The sequence below is a fragment of the Enhydra lutris genome, unplaced genomic scaffold, assembly GCF_002288905.1.
Source record: "Enhydra lutris kenyoni isolate GAN:26980312 unplaced genomic scaffold, ASM228890v2 scaffoldscaffold25, whole genome shotgun sequence".
Taxonomy (NCBI): domain Eukaryota; kingdom Metazoa; phylum Chordata; class Mammalia; order Carnivora; family Mustelidae; genus Enhydra; species Enhydra lutris.
Genome location: NW_019154109.1, coordinates 5,683,208 through 5,708,019, shown reverse-complemented (window position 1 = coordinate 5,708,019; position 24,812 = coordinate 5,683,208). Strand labels below are relative to the sequence as shown.

Below are 24,812 nucleotides of genomic sequence, written 5' to 3'. Positions count from 1 at the left end.
AGTCTTGGTAATCCTGCTAAAGCACAGAAAGAACTGAACCAAGGCAAACAAGTCTCCACTCTCACCTGAAAATGGATGCCAATAAAAACTATGTTGCCTATTTAAAAAATCTACTAAGCACTTAAAAGAGTTCCAGCAGTAACATTCTCCTGATACTAGCCCAGTATAGCACTTGGTGAGACCGGAATGGAGGGGCCTTTTCACTCGGGTCTGTGCGGCAGGAGCTCTCCAACAGTGATTGTCAACAGATGGGACATAGCTCGGTCATCCTTCAAATCATTTTCCATTACCTCTAGTGATTTATAATGAGGTGAGTCATTCTTTTGACCTCATTTTTTATGCTATTTACTGTCAAAGGGAAACAATCTAAACATGGGGAGGAAAATCAATACAAGAGTCGTGATCATACAACACTGAAGCTGCATCCAAAAGACCCAAACACAATCCGCCTTGGCACTTCGCAGCCATATCTCATAGCGAGGCCAACTGACTTAAAAAATAAGTAAATGAACAAAAACAGCTAACCAAAATAAGAAAGCTGGCAAAAAGGTTGCAGAGAAGCAGAAAGTAAACCTGTTTCCCATGAAATGCGCCATATAAATAAAACATAATTCATAAAACCATATACTCTACTGTGAAGTTCACGTTCAATTAGAAGGGCAGATCTCTCCTCTGCCTCAAAGGGCACAACACAAAATCTGCCAGCCCAACCTCCAAAAGAATATTCCAAATGTCACCCCCATTTTCTAAGGCGAGCACATCATTTGCCTACAAAACTGTGGCACTTATAATGAGCAGCCTTCTCTTCCTATCGTCTCCCCTATAAGGCCAGATGCCTATTAAGAAGGTCTCTCCTGTACAGCCAATTTACTCTTTTTTTTTTTTTTTTTCGGTTTTCTTTGGAGGCTTTCAAGTTTTTTTTTGTTTTGGGTTTTTTTTTTTTTTTTAATTATTTATTTATCTTAGAGAGAGAGAGAAAGAGCCCGCGTGTGTGCAGGGAAGTCCCAACCAGACTCTTGGCTGAGCGCAGAGCCCAACACATGGCTCTATCTCAGGACCCTGAGATCACAACCTGAGCCAAAATCAAGAATTCGAGCTCAACTGACTGTACCACCCAGGTGCCCCTCAAGTTTTCTTTTCTAATAAAGCTCAAGGGCTGGTGGTGATCTTAGGGGACAGGAAATCATATTACTGAACTGGACTTTGGACACTATTTCAAAATAAGGGGAACTTCAGTTGAGAGTTAAAGGAACTGATACGAAGAGGTGATAGAGAAAGTTTACTCCATTGTCGTCATCACTGACAAATATTTACACATGAAGGGTACGGATCTAAATTTGCTAGTATCATGTCCAGCCTTCCAACAGTCAATACGCTATACCTATATTAACCATTTTATTCACAGTGTTCACAATTTTTTTTAGTTGATCACTGGTATCCCACTTAGAGGGTCAAAACAAGAAAATGTAATAACAATTATAAAAATGAACTAATTACGGGCTCCCTGCTCAGCGGGAGCCTGCTTCTCCCTCTCCTACTCTCCTTGCTTATGTTCCCTCTCTCACTGTCTCTCTCTCTGTCAAGTAAACAAATAAAATCTTTTAAAAAATGAATTAATCAGGGGTGCCTGGGTGGCTCAGTGGGTTAAGGCCTCTGCCTTCGGCTCAGGTCATGATCCCGGGGTCCTGGGATCGAGTCCCGCGTCGGGCTCTCTGCTCAGCGGGGAGCCTGCTTCCCTTCCTCTCTCTCTGCCTGCCTCTCTGCCTACTTGTGATCTCTGTCTGTCAAATAAATATATAAAATCTTAAAAAAAAAAGAATTAATCACTAAAATTCAGGTCTAGTCATGTCTGTCTTGAAGTGTCAAAATTCTGTTAGGCCATCAATGCCATTAAAGCACAACGAGAGATCACTATATGCTATATGCCTCCCGAGAGAAACATACACCACCACCTATGATGAATTCTTGCTAAAAACTTCAAATCTGAATCAGATCAAATCTCTAGATCTGACTACCAGTTTATAGAAAATATAGGAGACAAATGAACATGTTAGCAGTACAATCATGCAGTCAGCAAAATCCAGATTGTGGGAAACAACAGTACAAACAACCCTTATTTTTAAACAAATAAGATGCAGAGAAAAAAAGTGAGGAGGAAAGTATAAATTAACAGAATCTTAAGATATATATGAACCCATACAGACCTTACATGAATTCTAATTTAAATAAAACAATTGTAAAAAAAACTCCATGGGGGCGCTTGGGTGGCTCAGTGGGTTAAAGCCTCTGCCTTCGGCTCAGGTCATGATCCCAGGGTCCTGGGATCGAACCCTGCATCGGGCTCCCTGCTCGGCGGGGAGCCTGCTTCCTCCTCTCTCTCTGCCTGCCTCTCTGCCTACTTGTGATCTCTGTCAAATAAATAAATAAAATCTTAAAAAAAAAAAAAACACTCCATGACCTATCAGGGAAATTTAAACACTGCTGAATATTTTATAATTTAGGGAGTTAAGTGTTCAATATTTAGGTGTAATAATGAGATTGTAATTGTTTTTATTACACTTCCATCTTTTAGAAATACATATTGAAATATTTACAAATAAAAGTATGTTACATCTAGGATTGGTTGTAAAATAATCCAGTAGATTGGGTATGAGGAGAAAAGGACCTACCTAGACATGAAACAAAACTGGCCATGAGTTTTGAGAATTCATTTATACTATTCTCTTTACTTTTGTACTTTGTATTTTTAAATATTCTACAATAAAAAGGTTTATAAAAAATTAAAGAAAGTGGGTCACTAGACCAAAAATTCCTAAGTAACGGCCAGGTTGTATACCATATATATCATGGGTATTCCGAGCATGGCATTGTAAAATACTTTCCCAAAATTGCATCAAAATATGATTCAAAAGATTGTCACAATATGACAACGTTTAAGATACAAAGTACAGGGGCGCCTGGATGGCTCAGTGGGTTAAAACCTCTGCCTTTGGCTCAGGTCATGATCCCAGGGTCCTGGGATTGAGCCCCACATCGCATCGGGTTCTCTGCTCAGCAGGGAGCCTGCTTCCCCCCCCACCCGCCTACTTGTGATCTCTGTCAAATAAATAAATTAATTAATTAAAAAAAAAGAAACCACATGCAGATCAATTTTCAATATTAAGAAATAAGGATTCAGTTTTCTAATTACATCGACCCATGAAATGAATATAAACTCATTGCTGCCTGATAAAACTTCAAGTCTCCCAAATTTACTCTAACTGGTTACAATCTAAAATCCAAGATTCAAGAAACAATTTTTTATTTTATTTTTTAAAAGATTTTATTTTTAAGTAATGTCTACACCCAATGCAGGGCTTGAACTTAACAACCCTGAAATCAAGAGTCACATGCTCTACCAGCCAGGCACTCCTAAGAAACGATTTTTCAAATTACAATTCAAAAGTAGGGGAGAAATCCCCAATGCATTCAAAGCATCCTGCCCCAAGTCAACAAATTGAGCAAGTTTTCCTTGCCCTATATAAAATTCTGGGTCAAGATCTTTCATCTGGATTTATTACTACTGTTGAAACACTAAAAATTTATTCCAAATTTCCATTTTTCACCATCTTTAGGTATAAAAGTATAAATCCACAAGCACAGATGAAAATAATCACAAATACTGATGAATACAAGATTCTCCCTCCAATCCCCAAGAGCTATGATGCTAAAATAGAAAATCACTACGTAGCCAATTTCCTATTATAAATGATAATAGGAACCAGCTATTCTGGAAAGCATTCCCAAAATCCTAGTTCATTTCTAAAATATATGAATTGCTAAGTAACAACAAGAAGCACAGAGTCAGGCATAAAGTAGACATTCAATAAATGAGTTTGAAAGAATAAATGGCAGCAGAAACTCTTTATTGGTCCTAACCTCCCTATCACTATTCCCCTAAGGCTACCCTCCAGTGACAGTGCTAATGAGTGGGAAATGGGCCAAACCAGAACTGGGAAATAAAATAATCTCAACTAGCTAATTAGCCCTTCAGTAATAGGACTATAACCTTTTTGTTCCCAGAGTCAAGTTTAATATTCTATAATATTCTTAACTCATAAATAATGAAACCATTTTCATTATTTTGAATTAGCCAAAAGCCAGCTTTTTAGGAGTCTTCCCACATATTTTGGGTCCTTATTTACATTGAGAACCATACTGATGGCAGATCTATTTTTTTTCTTTCCAAAAATCAACAGAAAGGTTAACTTACCCTTAATAAGAAAAAACTTCAAATAATCTCCACAAAAGCCCTCAAAAACATCTTTCAATCGAACTTTTCTTTCCAAGATTATAAATGACCAAGTCCAATGGGTTTTGGTTTTGGGGTTTTAGTTTTTTTTTTTTAGGTCTTCCCCTCAATTTCCCTTTACATTATCAACCATCCATTTCTTGAAACTCTTCCCTAGTTTCACTGTGCTTTTTTGGTTCTCCTCTGTATTAGCTTCCGTTGCTACTGCAACAAATCACTACAAACTTAGTAGCTTAAAACAGCACATACTTACTATCTTACAGATCTGGAGATCTGAAGTCTGAACTCAGTCTCACTGAGCTAAAGTCAAATTTTTGGCAGGGCTCACTCCTTCTTGAGACTCTGAAGGGAGACCCCATTTCCTTGCCTCTTCCAGCCTCTAAAGTTTTTTTTTTTTTTTTTAAGATTTTATTTATTTATTTGACAGAGAGAGATCACAAGTAGGCAGAGAGGCAGGCAGAGACAGAGAGAGGGGGAAGCAGGCTCCCCGCGGAGCAGAGAGCCCAATGCGGGACTCGATCCCAGGACCCTGAGATCATGACCCGCCGAAGGCAGCGGCTTAACCCACTGAGCCACCCAGGTGCCCCTCTTCCAGCCTCTAAAGGCTGCCTGCATTTCTCGGCTCACAGCCCCCTCCTCAGATCACTCCCTTGCTTGCTTCTATCAGCACATCTGTCACTGACTCTGCTCTCCTGCCTGCTCCCCTCCCATAAAGACCCTTGTGATTACACTGGACTCCCTCTGGTTAATCCAAAATAATCTTCCACTTCAAGATCCTAAACTTAATCATATCTGCAAAGTTTTTGTACCATACAAGGTAACATATTTACAGGTTCTGGGGATTAGGATATGGACATCTTTGAGGGGGCCTTTGTCAGCCCACCACATACTCCTATGGCCCTAATGGGAACTTCTGCATCCTCTGCCTACCACTTAATTGTGGGCTTTTTTTGTTCTTTTCTTTTATAGTCTGTCCTCCTCCATATTCATTTCTTCAACTCTCACCTTTATGGTAATCGCCAACCCTCATTTAAATATGAGGAAACTGGAGCCTAGATAGGGAAGTGGTGATTAGCTTTGAATCATAGATGCCTACAGGGTATATCTACTTGGATGTCTTCAGAGCTCCTCAGTCCAAAATCAGACTGACTCCTATATCCACTGGAGTAACAAAATTCTTTCAGACTCACAGTATAGAACTGTATTATACTTTCCTTTCTCATCTGCATTCTCTCGGCTGGTTCTTTCATCTGCGTCTTTCTATTCAATCTGAAATCCAAATGCAGCCGCATATTCCTTAATGCTGCTTTGGTTGGGTTAACTTCCCTGCCGAAACCCACAAAAGTCTTCTGCTAAGAACTCCATCAAGCATTCTTGGCCTGGTGTTTGATGCTCAAAGTCTTCTAGAATGTCATCCTCACCCATTTCCTAACCCTCCAAATGCATCCATTAGGACTCCGCCACTGAGTCCCCTCTGCCTGCACACCACACCTCTTCCTATCTCTCTGCCCACACTGTTCCATCATCATGGACCATCTTCCTTCGTCCCTCCACTTAGGAAAGCATCTTTCCCTGTCGTCATAGAAATTATCAATCTAAAAGTAACTGTTTTTGATTTACCTATCTCCAAACCAGACTGTGAGTTTCTTTAGGGAAGAAACTATATCTATCAACAAACATACACTTTAACACGGACTTAGAATCTGTTATTAGGCATTCAATATTAGCAGTAAATTGAACAATCTAATAAAACCTTTAACAAGGAAGATAATATAGTAAAGCATATCCAAATACTATTCAAATGTCAAAAACTTTACTTTCAAAGCACATTTAATGATATAAGAAAACAATTACAAGGAAAGTTAAGTGAAAAAATCAGAAGACAGTATATAATACCAACTTTGTAAATATGCTCTTATACCCATACATATGAACCCAGTATTATGTTAAAAAATAAAAACCCTGAAAGGAATACACTAAAATGTTAGTAGTATATATATCTGAGTAGCCTGATTTTAAATTACTTTCAACTTTTTTTTTATAATTTCATTTTCTAATTTTTTTAGAATGAGAAGTAATTTAGTCCAGTAAGAGGCAATATAAAGTTAAGAACACGGATTCTCCTATCAGACTGCTGGGCGTAAATTCTCACTCTGCCATTTATTATCTGTGTGACCAGGGGCAGTGTCTCAGTTTCCCTATCTCTATAAACTCCAGACAATAATAAAAGTACCTTATTCATGAGTTGTTTTGAGTATTCCACACAAGTTAATATATTAAAAGAACTTAGAAGAGTCCTTGGCTCAGAGTAAATACCGCAGAAGTACCCCATATCTACCACGGCTGCTGTTACTACTATTATTACTACTGCAATTAAAAACGACTTATCACGATGTAACTATTAGAATAGCTTAAATAAAATGATAATACAAGGTAAGGCTGCAAAGCAGCTAGAACTCATGCATTGCTAGGTGGAACGCAAAATGGTAGAGCCACTCTGGAAAACAGTTTGGCAGTTTCTTTTAAAGTTAAGCATTCCCTGGGGCACTCCGATGGCTCAGTCGGTTAAGCATCGACTGAGGTTATGATCTCAGAGTCATGGGATGGAGCCCCGCCCCAGGCTCTTTGCTCAGCACAGAGTCTGCATGTCCCTCTCCCTCTACTCCTACCCCTCTCTCCCTCTCTCTCAAGTAAATAAACAAATAAAAATCTTTTTAAAAAGTGTTAAACATTCATTGCAACAGAACTCAGTTATCCCACTGCTAGGAATTTGACCAAAGTGAAACGAAACATGCCCACACCAACAATGTGTACACAAATGTTTCTAGCAGCTTTATTCATTATTACCAAAAACTAAAATTAATTCAAATGTCCTTCAACTGGTGAATGGATAAACAAACTGTAGTACTTCCATATGCTGGAATACCACTCAGCAATAAAGGCCAGTGAGCTACTGACACATGCGACAAAATGGATGGATGTCACTGCATTACAGCAAATTAAAGCAGCCAGATTCAAAAGGTTTCATGCTGTAGGATTCATCTATAGGGCATTGTGGTTATGGGAACAGAACATTGATGAATGGCTGCCAGGGGCTGGGGGTGGGAGGAGGAGGCAGCTACAAGGAGGACAAAGAAATCGTGGAGATAATGATAATATTCTATATGTTGATTTGCGATAGTGGCTACACAATTGCATGTACTTGTCAGAACTCACAGAACCCTACATGCAAAAAGGTGAATTTTATTGTATATATAGTATACTTTTTTTCTTTTTTTAAGATTTTATTTATTTGACAGAGAGAGAAAGCAAGCACAAGCAAGGGGAGCTGCAGAGAGAGAGAGAGAAGCAGACTCCCTGCTAAGCAGGGAGCCTGACTCGGAGCTTGATCCCAGAACCTGGGGACCATGACCTAAGCAAAGGCAGACATTTAACCGACTGAGCCATCCAGGCATCCTAATAAAGTGTACTTTAATTTAAAAATACTTAAAAATAAAAATAAGCAAACAATGACTTAATTTTAATTTACCAATAAGACCCATCCAACCTTCTACCTTTAGCAGAATTATGCTTAAACCAAACACACTGACAGCTTGCCTATTTAAAAATATTCACAGAGAAGATTCTATAAGCCCAAATGATAGTATACTGTTACTCTACAGGACTTTAAGAATGGGCAACAAAAATCTGGCTAGGGAACAAATAAAAGTAACTTGTTTCTATACTCAAAAACAGAACAAAACAAAACAAAAAAACACCCCACCATAAAAATAAGCCTATTTTTCAAATCTGGCTTTGAGGTTCATTATAGCATGGAAACTTGGGACTAATACTCATAAGGCAAGGAGCCAGGTGCCCGACATAGTCTGATGCATCATAACCGACTGAAAGAGGTAAACTATTAAATGACTCAGGATGACTGTTCTAGATCCACAATAACGAAGCCAACAGGATCTTCTTAATCCCATATTGCCCCGGGTCCTGACACTGAACTGAATTCATCAATATACACAGGTGAGGTAAAGCATCTCACAAGCAGAACTACAAGGGAAATAAGTAACGAACTTGCAATAAAAGAGAAAGGGTTAAGAACACAAGTTTTAGGGGCACCTGGCTGGCTCAGTAGATGAGCAAGACTCTTGATCTTGGGGTTATGGGTTTGAGGCCACATAGGGCAGAGAGATTACTTAAAAACAAATTACAAAGAATACAAAGTTTTATTTCACCACCCCTGTTGGCACATATACATACTATCTTGTACTGAACTGAACACATTACCATCCTAGTCTTCTTCTGTCTTACTCTGTCTTACTCTGAATATAAATTGCTCTGCCTTTCCTCATTCCCTCATCTGTTTCTGTCTTCTAGAGAGATAGATCATTTTAATCTCCCTGAAGCTACAGGGTCAGATGGAGGCAGCTGTAGAATAATAGAAGATACTAGGAGTTGAATTCCAGTCTGGGATGTCCCCAAACTTGGACTCTGAGACCACTACAAAACTGACCTGAGTTTCTGAATCAAGTACAGAATCATCCTCATCTCTGTGTGGACTGACATTAGAATCCATTACACCCAACACAGATACGTGCCAATAAAATATGTTTTGAAGAAATACTCAGGCACTCATTTTAACAAATCCCAGAAAATCTCCCTTCTGAAAGCAAGCACTTGCCTCTTACAGCAGCCCAACAATTTGACTGATATAGTTTTAAGAGCCTGTATCTACACCTAGAGCACCCGAGATTGTAATACTAAGGATACCAAAATAGGGGATAACAATCAACCTTGCAAAATAAAAAAATAAAAATAAAAGAAATTTTAAGAAGTACCACTTCACACAGAACTATATTAACCCATACGTCATGACTGATAGTGTATATAAATAAATGAAATGGGAATTCCTCTGTGAGCGAACAAATACTTTCACGGCTTAGAGAATCAGAGTAATGCCTAATTTCCATTGTTAGCTCTGGGATACTAAGGGCATATACGATTTACTCACCCAAGTTTAGTTAGTCTGCATCAGTTTCCAAGGCTTTCATCAGAGAAGGTCTAACCTTTGAGATATTTCTTACCTCAGTCTATTTCAAGTATTATTAATAGGCCCCCTGGAGCTTATCATTGACTCAAGCACCTCCTGGTCTTAGCAAAGGCTGCCAAGAAAGAAAGGTCTCTAAGTCAAAAGTAGCATCAAGGCTACCACAACCTGAAGTGTAAATCATTTACTGTGACCTTGTTGGGGGAGGAGAAAAATCAACCACCCCTATCACCTGGGGGTTTCTTCCAACATGCCAAGATGGTCATTCACAATTGGTCAAGAGGCCATGGCCAAACAGAAGGGAGAAAGAAAGCAATTATCCTGATAATTCAAACTGTGTTTATATAACCAATGGATATTTTAACTAAATAATTCAGATAATTGTACCACTCTCCATTTCACAGAAGGACAATCAGTCACAAAGTAAGCTGTTCAGCTCCTGGCAGCTCCAGTCTCACATTTTGAATATAACCTTTTATGTACCTTAAGAGTTCTTCAGAGCATGGAGAAACATACTGTCACTCCACGGAAACTGACTTGTAAAAGAGTTCCTGAGCCAATAAAGGCCCCTTGTCTGGATTCAAACAAAGAGATAGTTTCTCAACAGAAGGTTTGTTTGGCTCCAAATCTTGAAGCAGCTTAATCTTCGGTTGAATTTGTCTAGTATTAAGTATACCTATTCAATTCAACTCACTGTCAGACCCATAAACAGGGACAAATCCCTACATTGCCTATGCAGGTGTCATTGTTTTTAAAAATCTCATAGCTGTCCTTCCTCTCTTGTTTCAAGAGATAACTGAATGTGAACAGCATATAAAGTGAGAGAAGTTGTATTTCACAACTTGGGACGGTAGTTAAGACAGAAGGAAAGGCACCAAGAAAGTCAGTCTCAGAAGGGATCAGAAGAGTGGTTACTTTGTATGAGAAGGAGCTCTACCAGAGTGACCTCAAAGCACATGCTTTTCTCAGGGCATTACTAAAATGTATACAGTAAGAACCAGATTCAGGTAGCAGAGTCGCTTTAGAAGAAACAGGGCTCCTGAGTTGCACTAAGAAAACTGTGCTTTGATAGAATGGGGACTCAGTAAAGGAGCACATGGACCAGAAAGCTGGATGCTATTTCTCTACCATCTATGAGCCCAAGAAACGGTTCCTTCCAAAATCCAGATCTCCATCTCCTTAACATTCCAAATATATTTGAAAAATAAATATTCACCTTCTCAAAGAATCCAGAAACTTAAAATAATGCATATGGCCCTCTTAGCATCTAGCTTATTTATATTCAGTTCCTTATTAGGTGAGATATAAAGCTCTGGAATTTAAGTCTGAAAAATCAATGCCTAAGGGCAACTTGTTTCTTTTCTAATCTTGCACAAGTAACAATTTTCCAAGCTTCAGATTCCTCATCTGTAAAATGGGAGTTACAACACTACTTGCCACACCTACTTCAAGAATCACTGCTGAGATCCACATAGGGGAAGACATACATAAGAATTTTTAAACAGCAAAGGACTATACAAATGTTGCTTGCTAATTAGGTGGGCCACTCTTATAAGCAGGGGAAAAAAAAAACAAAACCCAGATACAAACAGAATGAAAAGAAGAGAAGGTTCTTCCATCTGAAAGAGAAGGGTTGCAAACACGGTAAGGGATAATTTTAGGCTATTGGCTAATACATGCAGTAAGTGGTATGACACAAAATGGAATTATTATTTAGAAGTGGATTCTCATGCCAACACATTTACTTTGTACACACGGCAGAAAAAAAAATAAGAAAGATTAGGAGTGGGTGACCAGCTCTCAGCTCACCAAAATAAGGAATGAAGTTCCGTTAGGGGAGGGAAGGGGGAGTTAGTTATGACAGTCAGAATGTATTGAGATGTATTACTGCATAAGAAAGAATACTGTTGCATAAGATGAGGGCACTAAGAGTGTTATTACTAAGCACACCACTGTTAAGTTATAGCCACAACCCATATAGTATAGGTATATATAGGGCATATGATTTTTATAAAAAGCTTTGAGAAAAAAGAAAAGATAAAGACTATTCCACAAGTATCAAACAAACATAAGTGATTCAGTAGGTATTCAGAAGTATTCAGCTTCTCCATAGGAAGCTCTTAGGGAGGTAATACTCCTAAAAAGTCACACGTAACAATGAGGTCAGAGGTGTTCTCGGAGCCTGTGGGAGACACAAGCTGTTTATGAATCATTACAAACCAGCAAAACAAGAGGTATGGTTTCAGAAGATCTGCTTGCTTTAACCTAATATAGGGGTTTACTCTCTGAATGATCTAAGATAACAGGGCCACACAGAAAACTGAATTTTCTGAAAAGGCATCAGATGACATTGACGATGCCTATACGAGTGACATGGTGTACAGGCACACCAACTAGAGAGTGAAGATGACTAATCTATAGGGATAACACCAGCGACCAAATCATCAGTAACCATGACAACTCAAGTAGGTGGAGGGAAATACAAACACTGACCAGGCAGCGGGGTGACATTACTCCTTCAGGTAGAGACCCTGGGGTCGGAAAAAGACTTGATTAGTGGAGCAAGCTGTACGAGAATGAAACCGACTAGCCCCAAAGGACCAGGGTCCGTGCGGGAGAGCTAGGTGGTGACACTAACACTCCCCATGGGCGGCCCGCAGGGGTCACAGTCTCATCTGTAGGAGACTGGACGCCTATCCGACCGAAAAGGGAGTTACCTGGTGCAGGGCTGTCAAGCCGTCCACGTTGACCGTGTTGATGTCCGCACCTCTGGCCAGAAGCTTTTTCACCTCGTCGGTGTCCCCGCTAGAGCAAGCGGCCAGGAAAACAGCACCGTCCTCGAAGCGGACCCTGGGGCTCCCGCGACGAGTCTGCGGCTGCCGCCCCGCGCCTCGTCGCTCCGCGGGTTCCTGCTCTGTCAGCGAGCCCCGCCAGCGCCGAAGCTGCTCAGCCCGCCGCATTCGCGCGGACTCTGCCCGCTTCCCGCCCAGGTGCTCCAGCTCCGCCATTGCTCCGACCTCCGCAGCTGCTGCTGAAACTCACCACCCCTGGATTGCTATTGCTGCCCCAGTTGCCGCCGCAGCTTCCCTCAGAGCGATTCAGCCCGGAGCAGAAGGCGGAGACCCCAGCACCGCCATCTTTACTCCTCCCGCCAGTAGCGCCGCCCGCACGGTTCCCTCGGCTTCAACACGCAGGCGCTGCCCGCGCCTCTGGTCATCACGGGACTTGTAGTGAGAGACGGGCCCTAACCGCAGATCATGGCCTTGAGGGAACTACAAATCCCTGGATGCCTCAGGGAAGAGGCGAGGACCGGCTGCTCCCTACTTGGCCGCGGGAGCCAGAGGGGTCACCTTTGCCCTAAAGCTGGAACGGTGTCCCGGACCGGCGTCAGCCTCTTTGAGCCTTTCGGGAATTGTAGTTTATTCCTGTTGTGACTAATCTTGGCTCCCTAATTATCACATCAGTCCTTTGAAGTGGAAAAGAAGCAGTAATTATCCCTATTTTCTGTTGGGGGAAACTAGACATAAAGTACTCGAAAAACTCAAATCTATGCCCTGGTTCTAAAGCTAAATTTTATTTACATTATAGCGTGTAATACATTACCATATATTATTCACAGTAAATGTAAAGGTGCATGGGGAGGAGGAGCATGGATACATATATTGTCATAATATGTCATATATTATGCATTAATTCTTTCAATGAGTCACTTATATTTTGGGCCCTTAAAAGATCCAGAAAAGGATGCATCCAACCATGGTGGAAAGAACACGAAAGCTTTCAATTCAAATTGAATTCATATCCCTAAACAAGTTACTTGCTTTCCTTGATCCTGTTTCCTGATTTGTAAAACGGGAATAGTAATATCTCACAGAATAGTCCTGTGGATTAAATAATACATGCAAAGCTACCTAGTACTATATTTGGCACATATCAGCTCATTAATATACTAATTAATACTAATTTCCCTTCTTACTCCCTCCTCCTCCTCTACTCCTTTCATGGATCTTAAATTCTTAGGAGACAGAGTGGATACCTGGTCTTTTGGGAATATTCCCCCAAAGTTACAAAAAGACAACAATGGGCATACTAAACTCCTACGGCAGCAGGCAGGACATTTTCATATTTACAGTGAACTTTGTTATAAAACCCGTACAATTGATTTAATACCTATACCCACTCCCACAGCCTTAGCCCTGGACAAAATATAATTAAATGTGCTGTCCATAGTGAAAGAGAGCATATACAATTATTAGGTTCTGTAAGTTTTCAAATAGTCTTCTCTGTGTTTAAAATTTTTCATTAAAAATTATTACAAAAGTGATCAGGACATTCTAAAGGGAAACTTTATTATATTCCATTGTGAACATTTGTGGGTGCCTCAACTTCCCCTGAGATGAACTGAGAATTAAATGAAAAATGACATGCACATGCAAAATATTATGTTTAAGAATACTGTGTCTGTCCAAAATATGTTTTAATTAGGTATTCTTAAATACTTTGTAACTATTAATTTTCTTACTATAGAGTCTTTATAAACAGTGAATAACAATGTGTAATAAAACAATCAAGATGTGGGGGTGCCTGGGTGGCTTAGTCTGTTAAGCGACTCCCTTCAATTCAGCTCAGGTCATGACTGGGCTCCCTGCTCAGTGGGGAGTCTGCTTCTCCCTTTCCCCCTTCTTTGTCCCTCCCCCTGCTCATGCACTCTCTCTCAAATAAATAAATAAAATCTTTTTAAAAAAATAAATACTTTGTTTATTTGACACAGTGAGTGAGTGAAAGAGCACAAGCAGTGGGAAAGGCAGAGGGAGAGTGAGAAGCAGGCTCCCTGCTTGATCCCAGGATGCTGGGATCACGACCTGTGCTAAAGGCAGATACTGACTGAGCCACCCAGGCGCCCCAACATAATGTTTTGTAATAACAAGTTTTAACAGGGGTAAAATTTTCTTTTCTTTTTTTTTTTTAAAGATTTTATTTATTTATTTGACAGAGAGAGACACAAGTAGGCAGAGAGGCAGGCAGAGAGAGGAGGAAGCAGGCTCCCGGCTGAGCAGAGGACGCAGGACTGGATCCCAGGACCCTGAGATCATGACCTGAGCTGAAGGCAGAGGCTAAACCCACTGAGCCACCCAGGCGCCCCCAGGGGTAAAATTTTCAAGGATCAATAATGTTACATTTCTTTTGGTTATACTATTTTCACATTCAGAATCAGGGAAGAAGAACTATATGGCTCCAGTTGTATAAATATGCTAAAATTGGCCAAGTTCAAGTTAAATCCTTCTATTCTTAAGAGGTAAACTTAAATTTCAACAGGAAGAATTCAATGTCAATATTAGGAAGTTCCAGGAAATACTTCCTTACTATATTTAATTTATTTACTTATTTTTTTCCCCTGAGGTTGTTAGAGTATATAATACCCTCTTTGGAGCTTGTCCTAAATTCCTTGGATAATTTAAGTGCATCCCTACCTGGAAGGAGAGGAATGTATCTTCAGCTACATGATTACAAAAAGCAAGTAATAATTAGTATAAATAAAAGTATTTTAGCATAAATGAAAGTAATAATTATTATAATCTAATTTAACTGGCTCAACCAAAAAAAAAGTTATGCCACAAACCCCCCCCAATTTATCTGTGTATAATGGATCAAAAAGGTTTTCAAAATTAAAATCACATTAGCTTTTTTTCCTGTAACATCTTCCTCCAGGACTTTCTGAGAGTAAACTTATATAACCAGCCCATTAAACAAACATAATAGTTTAGATTTACTATATATATAGTAAATATATATAGTATATATTTATAGTAATAATAAAAAATAATAAATAAATAGTAAATATAAATATATATAATAAATATATAACTATTATATATGCATATATATAATAGTTTAGATGCATATATATAATAGTTTAGATTTAGAAATACTCTATACTAAAGAAAAATTTTTATACAAAAGTGATAAATCCTGGCAAATAATCCTGTGTATAAATAAAATTTTTGTGCTTTTAAATGTACTGAGCCAGCTATGATGCATCTATATTCTTGTGTGAAGAAACTTTTGTTAAATAACTTCCCACACATACACTTAAGAAATAAATCATAATATTAAAATGCTCCCTTTTTAAAAGCAATGACACCCTACACAGGTAAGGAAAAATTTCCAGCCTGGCCTCTAGTCTCACCAATTAACATACCTCCATCTGGTGGACAAATGGAAACTGTACATTTAGCCTGTGGAGTTCTTTTTACCTTTTTCCTTTTATTCAATCCTTTGAGTTTAGTTGCCAAAATTATTGGCATTTGCTTGTTTTATGATACCATCTCTCCTCTCCACCAGACTCAACACAGTTCCTGCTTTTTCTAAGAGACATTTTAAAGACTAATTTCTCAGAGAACCACCTTGATCTCACAGATCAAGGAAGTGATCGGTTCCAGTTCTGAAGACAGAACTGTAATTACATTTGGGGTAGGAAGAAAATAAAGAAGACATTGAAAAGGGGAACCTGGGTGGCTCAGTCGTTAAGCATCTGCCTTCAGCTCAGGTCATGATTCCATGGTCCTGGGATCCAGCCCCCCATCCTGCATTGGGCTCCCTGTGGGCAGGAAGTCTGCTTCTTCCTCTCCCACTCCCCTTGCTTGTGTCCCCTCTCTCCCTGTCTTTCTCTGTCTAGTAAGTAAATAAAATCTTAAAAAAAAAAAAAGACATTGAAGGAATTAAAACAAAGTATCAGTAGTAAAATAAGCATCCAATTCCAGATTTATGACAGAACACACTTGACTACAATGACTAAATATTAACAATAAATGCAAAACCCCAGCAGCTAACTGGAAATTAGACTGGACAGTCCCAGGATTCCTTATGCTCGTAATTCATAAGCTATTTTAGTTGATTCATTCTTACAACCAGTGTGAGGATCTCCAGGGTAGAATCACGGACAGTGATTGTATGCCAGTGAATGTATGGGTCTCTGGAGAAGAGGTAACATGCCTGCAATGGACTCGGGGAACCACGAGCTACTTAACACCAGTTTGGACGAAACGCAGAAATCACGGCAGTGGCCAGAATTATATTGGTTTGCAAGTTTAGAAAGACTGGGCGTTAAGCCACACAGTGAGCTGAAAGCAGTGAGAGGAGGGTTTGGTGCATGTCATGTGTTGCTGGTGTTTTTCCACCCCCAGTATCCCCAAAGGCTAGTCAAGTTCCAGCCGCGTCCTTAGATTCAGGTCAAGTCCGAGTCACCCATGAACGCTCACGGAGCCCAGAAACTTCGAAAGTCAAGGCTGGCTTAGCCATAAACAGGTACTTCCTTCGTCAGGTAGCACCACATTTTTAGAATTGGAAGAAGGCCTCGAAGCCATCTATTCTCAGCTTCCACCCAAGGCAGGGATCCCCCTTTGCACTCTCCCTCATCAACTTCCACTCGAACCCTTGCAGTGATGAAGGAGTTCACTGCGGCCCAAGGTGACCGGTTCTGTTCTTCAGGGATCTCATTGCTAGAATGCTTTACTGGGCTACACTCTGCATCCCTTTAACTTTCATCCGCTAGCCTTAGATGCATCCTCTGACGCAGTAAAAGTTTCCTCGTGAAGACGTATCACGCAGTCGCTACTCCAGTCCAAATATCTCCGGTTCCCTTCACTGTTCCTCCTATGAGGCGATTTCCAGCTCCTTCCCCGCTCTGACAAAGACAGTTGACCTCGTCACCAAACTTGTCAACGCACGGGCCACACCAAGTCCTGAAGCCGGCCGGAACCTCTGAGCGCCTCCACTCTGATAGACAGCTCCGCCTACGAGGCGAAGAGACTGCGTCCGACGCGCGCTCTAATTTGAAAGCGGCGTGAGCGGAAACCAGACTCAGAGCGCTGGCCAATAGGGAGCTGAGCTCCTCTCCCGGGCCTTGCCGCGGACCAATCGCAAGCCCTCGTGGCGGGAGGCGGAGCGACGCCAACAGACTGGGCGTGCGCCGGAGTGGATAGCCGCTCGTCTGCGCCTGGACGTCGTGAGGTGGAGGCGCACAGGTAAGAGGGCTGTTTTCTGGTTCCCCGACGGAGAGAAGGCATCCTGGCGGCGGTACCTGTGAGTCTTAGGGACCAGAGTCCTGTTTCTGCCTAATATGGGAGATTCTTGAAGCGGCTCCTGAGCGGAGGCTCTGGGGGAATCTCCGCAGCCCGGCGGCGGCCAGAGCTGCCCGAGCAGCCACTGCCCGGCAGGGAGGGGTGTGCCCCGGGGCAAGAGACGCCGCCGCCCCGCGCTCGCTGAGAGCCGCGCGCAGGCCGTTTTGCCTTCCTCACCATCTGGTCCCCAAGCCATGTTTCCTCCGCTAGTTATTCAAACTTACTAACAGGCTGCATACTCGTGGCATTGCTGACTTAGAAATTAAAATACGGTGACTACACCCGTCCTCTAGGATTTTTGCCGCACGAGAAGAAGCTGTCAGAGATGATTCCCGGTGCACGTTGGTGTGGAAGCACAGAGAGGGTGACAGTTGAAAAGAGTGAAGGATTGGGATGCATTACTAGAGAAAGGCAAGAAGTGATCATTTCTTTTTTTTTTTTTTTTAAAGATCTTATTTATTTGACAGAGAGAGATCACAAGTAGGCAGAGCGGCAGGCAGAGAGAGAAGGGGAAGCAGGCTCCCCGCTGAGCAGAGAGCCTGACGTGGGGCTCGATCCCAGGCCCCTGAGATCACGACCTGAGCCGAAGGCAGAGGCTTAACCCACTGAGCCACCCAGGTGCCCCAAGAAGTGATCATTTCATGCGTAGTATCTGTAGGTGTGAAGGAGAATGAGACTCTTAGTGCGCAGCAAAAAGAAGTCGGTGTTGGTGTGGCTCAGTGGGTTAAAGCCTCTGCCTTCGGCTCAGGTCATGATCCCAGTGTCCTGGGATCGAGCCCCGCATTGGGCTCTCTGCTCAGCAGGGAGCCTGCTTCCCTTTCTCTCTGCCTGCCTCTGTCTACTTGTGATCTCTGTCTGTCAAATAAATAAATAAAATCTTAAAAAAAAAAAAAAAGAGTAACCAAGACATTCCTGAAGAAAAAGAACAGGTGGAGGAACCCAACTTGCTGTATGTCAAGTCTTATTAATAAGCTACAGTAATTAAAACAGGTATTGGCTCAAAGATAATCCAGTTGATCAGTGGAACAAACTGAAAAATCCCAAAACAGATCCACACATATATGCAAATTTAGTTTATGACCATATCAGCAGGGAAATGGTGGACTTTCCAATAAAAAGGACTAGGACAATTGGTTCTTCATATGGAGGAAAAGATCCAAAATTGGACCTCTGCCTCACATTATACACAAAAATCAATTCCTATTGGATTAAAGACTTAAATGTGAAAGCAAAACTGTAAAACATTTAGAAGATTTAGACAAATATCTAAGTTTGGGGATAAGGAAAAATTTAATACACGAAAGGGTAAGTGTACAGGAAAATGTTTTAAAATTGATTATGTTAAAGTTAATAGTTGTGTGACTATCAAAAGACACGAATAAAGTGGAAAGACATGCCACAAACTGGGAGATAGTATATGTAACTCATATCAAAAGATCGGTATCCTTTGGCAGCTAAAGGGAGAACTAGAGTTAGAAAGGGTGTTGAGTGTGTCTAGGTGTGGGTGTTTGTTTTAGATGAGAGAGATTTTGAGCATATTTGAATGTTGATGGGAAAAAGATTGGAAATACTGAAGAATTGGGAGGATGTGGCATCCAGAATACATGGAGAAAGCCTCACACATTTAAGCATTCGCTTACAAATATCTCAGAGAGAGACTATCTCCATCATCATCATTCCTTGCTCTCCTTACAAAGCATATATAGACTTCCTCCCACAGCTAATATTTGTCAAGCCTTTTCTATGCCAGGTATACTGAGGATGTAGTGGGGGGCAAAATTAGACCCAGGCTCTACCTCATAAGTTTATAATTTATCAGTGGAAACATGTTAATTGAAAACTTGTGTTTTTGTTGTTTGTAGAACGCTTCGCATTTTTAATCTTTATTTTTTAATTTTTTAAATTTTTAAAATTTATTTTATTTTTAAAGATTTTATTTATTTATTTGACAGAGATCACAAGTAGGCAGAGAAGCAGGCATAGAGAGAGGGGGAAGCAGGCTCTCGGCTGAGCCGAGAGCCCGATGCGGGGCTTGACCCAGGGGCCCCTTTAATCTTTATTTTTAAAATGTGCTTGAATAGATAACAGGAAGGAAATGGAAGAAACTCAGATTCCTTTCTTAGAATAGAGATTAAAATGAAGAATTTGGGGGCGCCTGGGTGGCTCAGTGGGTTAAGCCGCTGCCTTCGGCTCAGGTCATGATCTCAGGGTCCTGGGATCGAGCCCCGCATCGGGCTCTCTGCTCAGCAAGGAGCCTGCTTCTTCCTCTCTCTCTGCCTGCCTCTCTGCCTGCTTGTGATCTCTGTCTGTCAAATAAATAAATAAAATTAAAAGAAAAAAATGAAGAATTTGTTTTGCTTTTCACTAAACTGAAGCCATGTGCTAAAAACTCGAGTCACCTTTGCGGACTGTTTCATGGTTGCCCCTTTTCTCCCTAGTGAATCCCAGCCAGCTTCTAGTGTGGTGCAGTGAACCCTGTACAGTTCCTTCTACTTGGGGACCATGCAGAGAGCTTCACGTCTAAAGAGAGAACTGAACTTGTTAGCCACAGAGCCACCCCCAGGCATCACTTGCTGGCAAGATAAGGACAAAATGGATGATCTTCAAGCTCGTAGGTATCACATCATGCCTATGACGACCCTATTGAAGATTGTGCTGAAATCTGAACATTTGTATATTCTAAAGTAGAGAACAGTGGCAAGGTCAAAGTACCTTACCAGCGTGCTAAACCTAATTTGTTTACATGTATAAGAGGTTTGCTTGACATTTCTTCTTTGGCCTTTTATTATACCTTTTGCTGATTCATAGCCAAGATCTGGGCATTAGCTCTGAAGCAGTGTTTAGACCAAACCTCACCATCTCAAATATCTGTGAGGTCAGACAGGAAACATAAATAATTAGAATACTGCAGTACAGACAAAACAAAACTGCAGCTTATATTTGATCTGTGGTCAGTACTGTCCAACTTCTGTTTGATCTTCTGTCTGTCCTTTGTTTGACGCCATCAACATTTTGGGTACATTGGTGCATTGCATGAGAAGCTTGTTAAAGCCCTAAGAGAGAATTACTGTCCTAGACCTAGCTTTTGTGATTGTTCAAATCATCTGATTACCTCTTAATTTTTTTTTTCTTTAAAGAAATATTAGGTGCAGCTGACACACCTTATGAAAAAGGTGTTTTCAAGCTGGAAGTTACCATTCCCGAGAGGTTAGTGTGAATTAGGTGGTTTTTTTTTTGTTTTTTTTTTTTTTTTGAGAGTAAGCACATGCAGAGTGGGCTAAGGGCAGAGGGAGAGAGAGAATATCTTAAGCAGGCTCCACACCCAATGTGAGGCCCAATCTCACGACCCTGACCTGAGATCATGACCTGAGCCAAAATCAAGAGTTGGACGCCTAACTGACTGAGCCACCCAGGTGCCCAGGGTGAATTAGATTCTAAACTTATAGGGTAGAGTATGGTTATTGAAAGATAGAGTAATGTAGTAGAGTGTTAAGTGTAGAAGTTAAAGTTCCTAGGTTTTAATCCTAGTCTTATGATATAATGTGACTTTGGGCAAGTTATTTTATCTCTGGAGTTCAAATTCCTTCTCTAAAAATGGGCTGGATCATATCTAAGGCCCCTCTTTTCTTCATTGTGCTAAAATATACATAACATAAAATTGATCATTTAAGCCATTTTAACTGTTTGGTTTGTGGCATTAAGTATATTCACATTATTAATCACCTATTACCATCATCCACCTCCAAAACCTTTTCATTTTCCCAGACTGACACTCCATACCCACTCAACAGTAACTTGCCAGCTCCTCCTCCCCCCGGCACCTGGCAACCACCATTCTACTTTCTGTCTTTACGTTAAGGCCCCTCTTAATTCAGGTCTCCTTTAAGGTTCTCATCGGGTGAGGTGTAGTTGTAGTTTTGTGCAGAATGGGGAAGAGAAGAAATGAATGTCTAACTGTTGACATGTAGATGTCTTTTCACTAGATCAGATCCTGGCCAAACTTGTTAATGTCCTGAGAGAAGTAGCTTGATAATCATGTGATATATCAGTTCTAAAAATCGGCTGGGAATTTTCCAAGGTTTGTGTCTCACTAAAAAGGCATAAAAACCAAATGCAATGGGGACACCTGGATGGCTCAGTTAGTTAAGTGTCTGACTCTTGATTTTGGCTCAGGTCATGATCCCAGGGTTGTGGTATTGAGCCCTGTGTTGGCTCTCTGCTCAGTGGGGAGTCTGCTTGAGATTCTCCCTCTCCCTCTACTCCTTCCCCCTGCCCCACATGCTCGCTCTCATGTGTGTGCTCTTTCAAATGAACGAATCTTTAAAAAAAAAAAAAAAACGCAATGTATGAATTTTTTTTTTAATTCTGTTTTTTAAAACTTCTCTGTAAAAAAACGGGGGGGTGGCAATTGAGGAAATCAGAATAGTAGATGATATTGGGGAATATATTTTTAATTTTTTTATAGATATATTGATAGTATTGCAGTTATGTAGGAGAACAGCCTTATTCTTGGGAGATATGTGCTGAAGCATTCACAGGATAAAGTGGCTTGATGTAGGTGGTGGGTACAGGAATGTTTGTAATGTTATTATTTCAACTTTTCTATTGTTTGTAAGTTTTCATAATAAAATTTTGAGGAGAAAAAAGGTTTGCCTCTCAAAGGCAACCCTGATGAGTCACCAGGAAGCTCTTTATAATATATGTTTATAAAGAAACAGGTACTTTAATAAAAATTCTCTATTGTCCTGTGCTTTCAAAGGTACCCCTTTGAACCTCCTCAGATCCGATTTCTGACTCCGATCTATCATCCAAACATTGATTCTGCTGGAAGGATTTGTTTAGATGTCCTCAAATTGCCACCAAAAGTGAGTGGTGGGTAAAGGGTGGACACAACATTCTGTGGTTCTCATCTATAAAACTTGAATTAGAGTATCACACTCTTAGGAATGCAAAAGCAGCTGCCTGTCTCTGTGTATAGGGTGCCTGGAGACCATCCCTCAACATTGCAACCGTACTGACTTCTATTCAGCTGCTCATGTCTGAACCCAACCCTGATGACCCACTCATGGCTGACATAGTAAGTATCCTTTTTGCCTCTGCAGCACACGTCCTACTTTCTTCATACCTCTGACTTTTCATTTATGGCAGCTGCAGCTTAATCACTACAGATCATTTTTCTCTCCATTGACTTGTCTTTGATTTTGTCTCAGTCCTCTGAATTTAAATACAATAAGCCAGTCTTCCTCAAGAATGCCAGGCAGTGGACAGAGAAGCATGCAAAACAGAAACAGAAGGTATGATGATTGTACAGTTCTGATTCTGCTTCTGTTGTTAACCCGTTAAAAGTGTATTTATCTGTAAATGCATAAGTGGTTATTACTTTGCCAAATTTGTACCGTATTCTAGAGTAGCTAATTGATCTTTTCTATTACAACTTTCTTTTTGTTGTTGTTGTTTAAAGATTTTATTTATTTGACAGAGAGAGATCACAAGTAGGCAGAGAGGGAGAGAGGAGGAAGCAGACTCGCCGCTGAGCAGAGAGCAGAAAGCCCGATGTGGGGCTCGATCCCAGGACCCTGAGATCATGATCTGAGCTGAAGGCAGAGGCTTTAACCCACTGAGCCACCCAGGCGCCCCCCCATTACAACTTTCTAAATAGTTATTCAACAAAATAGCCTAGTAGCTCAACCAACAGTATATTTTTCCTAACAGTTGTCATCTTTGACAACACTAGAGGGCAGGCAGCATCTGCTTAATTTTTTTTATATTCTTGGAGGTAGCAAGGATAAATAGAGATGACCGATTCTTTTTTTGAAGTTTTCTAATACAAGAAAGGACTATTGCAGGAATCAGGAAGGAGTGAGAGAGAAATAGGAAAGAGGGGAAAATTAACATTTCTTACGGGACCATTGATAGAAGGGAGAAGGAAAATTTCCCCAGTTTAAGTTGATAGAACTTCCTCATTTAACGATATAAATTGTAGGAACACAAAGATTTGCATATTCTGGTTCTTGCTGAGTTAGAACATCCTTCAGATTCCGTTAAGTAACAGTTACTTGTGAAAAGAAATAAAAACTTAAAACATACAAAAGACTGAGAAAGATGCATTTGAAGGAAATAATCATATACAAGAAGCCACAAAGAAGTACTTGGTAATAATATTACAGCACTTCATTGTTCTCCATCCTGGTTCCTGGTGTGAACCTCACATTTTACCTTATCTGCTCCTTCTCAGGCTGATGAGGGAGAGATGCCTGATGATCTTCCAGAAGCTGGTGACTCAGAAGTATGCAATACAACGCAGAAAAGGAAAGGCAGGCAGCTGGGAGGCATAGAAAAGAAATTTTGCTCTGACTTTTAGGGGTTTGTCCTGGTCCTAGTTAATATATTCTTTGTTAAGATGGTCTAATCTGCCTACCTCTCTCTTGGATGTTTTTCTTTGTATTTGATGACGTTATCATCTCTCCTGTCCTGTAAAACAGACCTTGTGTATTTATGGATTCTGCTCTACAGTGATTCTCTGAGACTAGTTTGTTTTGTTTAGCTTGTACATATATAGTTTGAAACCTTTTAAACCTGAAAAATAAATAACCACTTAATGTTGAGTGTGTGTTTATCCTGAATGTGTGTCTGGGAGCAAACTGTCCAGAAAGCTATATAATAAGAATGTTAAAATATTTGGAATTGTTGTCTTTTATTTTGCCAACTTACTAACATCACTAGGGACGCCGAATGTTTGACGTAGATGTAAAATCGCTGTTGGAAACAATTCAGTTACCACCAGGCTTTCAAGGATTCTAGGTTTTCAGAAGTCTTAACAGAATGTGGGAATAAGGTAATGGACCCTTTTGTTAATTTTTTTGCGGTTTTCACTTTTTGTGATTTACACAGCTGGTCAGAATTACCATGGTAATAAATATTTATTGAATACCTGCTGTGTACCAAATATTGTGCACGTGTTTTAGAATATAACAGTGGAAAAAATCAGACATGAGATTAACCAAGTAATCATACAAATTTAAATAAATATTTTTGTGATCACTTTCTGTCCCTAGCTTCATTTTATGGCAGGTACTACTCTGAACAGATAGATGCCAAACTTGAATCCCTTACTCATGATTTTATAATCTACTTAGACTTTAGTATTTTATTGAAATGCAGAGAAAATGGACTTGAGCAGAAATCAGCTGAAGCGGAAAGAGGCTGCCCATGCTGAGTGAAGGGCTTTCTGAAGAATGTAGGTATTAGGAGTCCTAGTAGAAAATAAAGACCGTAATGTCCCTGTCCACATCCCAGTGCAGCAGTTCTATCCCGGAGCAGTGATTTTATACCTTGGCTAGGCACTGTGCACGTAAAACGGCGC

General features: G+C 40.5%; 2 protein-coding genes across 6 annotated transcripts in view; one reads left to right on the top strand and one right to left on the bottom strand.

Moving 5' to 3' along the window:
- Positions 1-12,337, bottom strand: part of LOC111151011 (protein phosphatase 1 regulatory subunit 12B) — a 215,369-nt gene extending 203,032 nt beyond the window's left edge. For all 5 annotated transcript variants that reach the window (XM_022508707.1, XM_022508709.1, XM_022508710.1 and 2 more), the window contains exon 1: positions 12,047-12,337. In XM_022508707.1, the coding sequence (XP_022364415.1) occupies positions 12,047-12,337 (291 nt within the window). The remainder of the gene's footprint in view (positions 1-12,046) is intronic.
- A 4,937-nt stretch (positions 12,338-17,274) lies between these two features.
- Positions 17,275-24,490, top strand: LOC111151072 (ubiquitin conjugating enzyme E2 T). Its single transcript, XM_022508817.1, has 7 exons — positions 17,275-17,353; positions 19,888-20,060; positions 20,587-20,656; positions 22,209-22,314; positions 22,428-22,526; positions 22,660-22,743; positions 23,685-24,490. Exons 2-7 carry the CDS (start codon positions 19,952-19,954, stop codon positions 23,808-23,810), a joined length of 594 nt encoding a protein of 197 aa, XP_022364525.1. The 5' UTR covers positions 17,275-17,353; positions 19,888-19,951; the 3' UTR covers positions 23,811-24,490.
- The last annotated feature ends 322 nt before the right edge of the window (positions 24,491-24,812 follow it).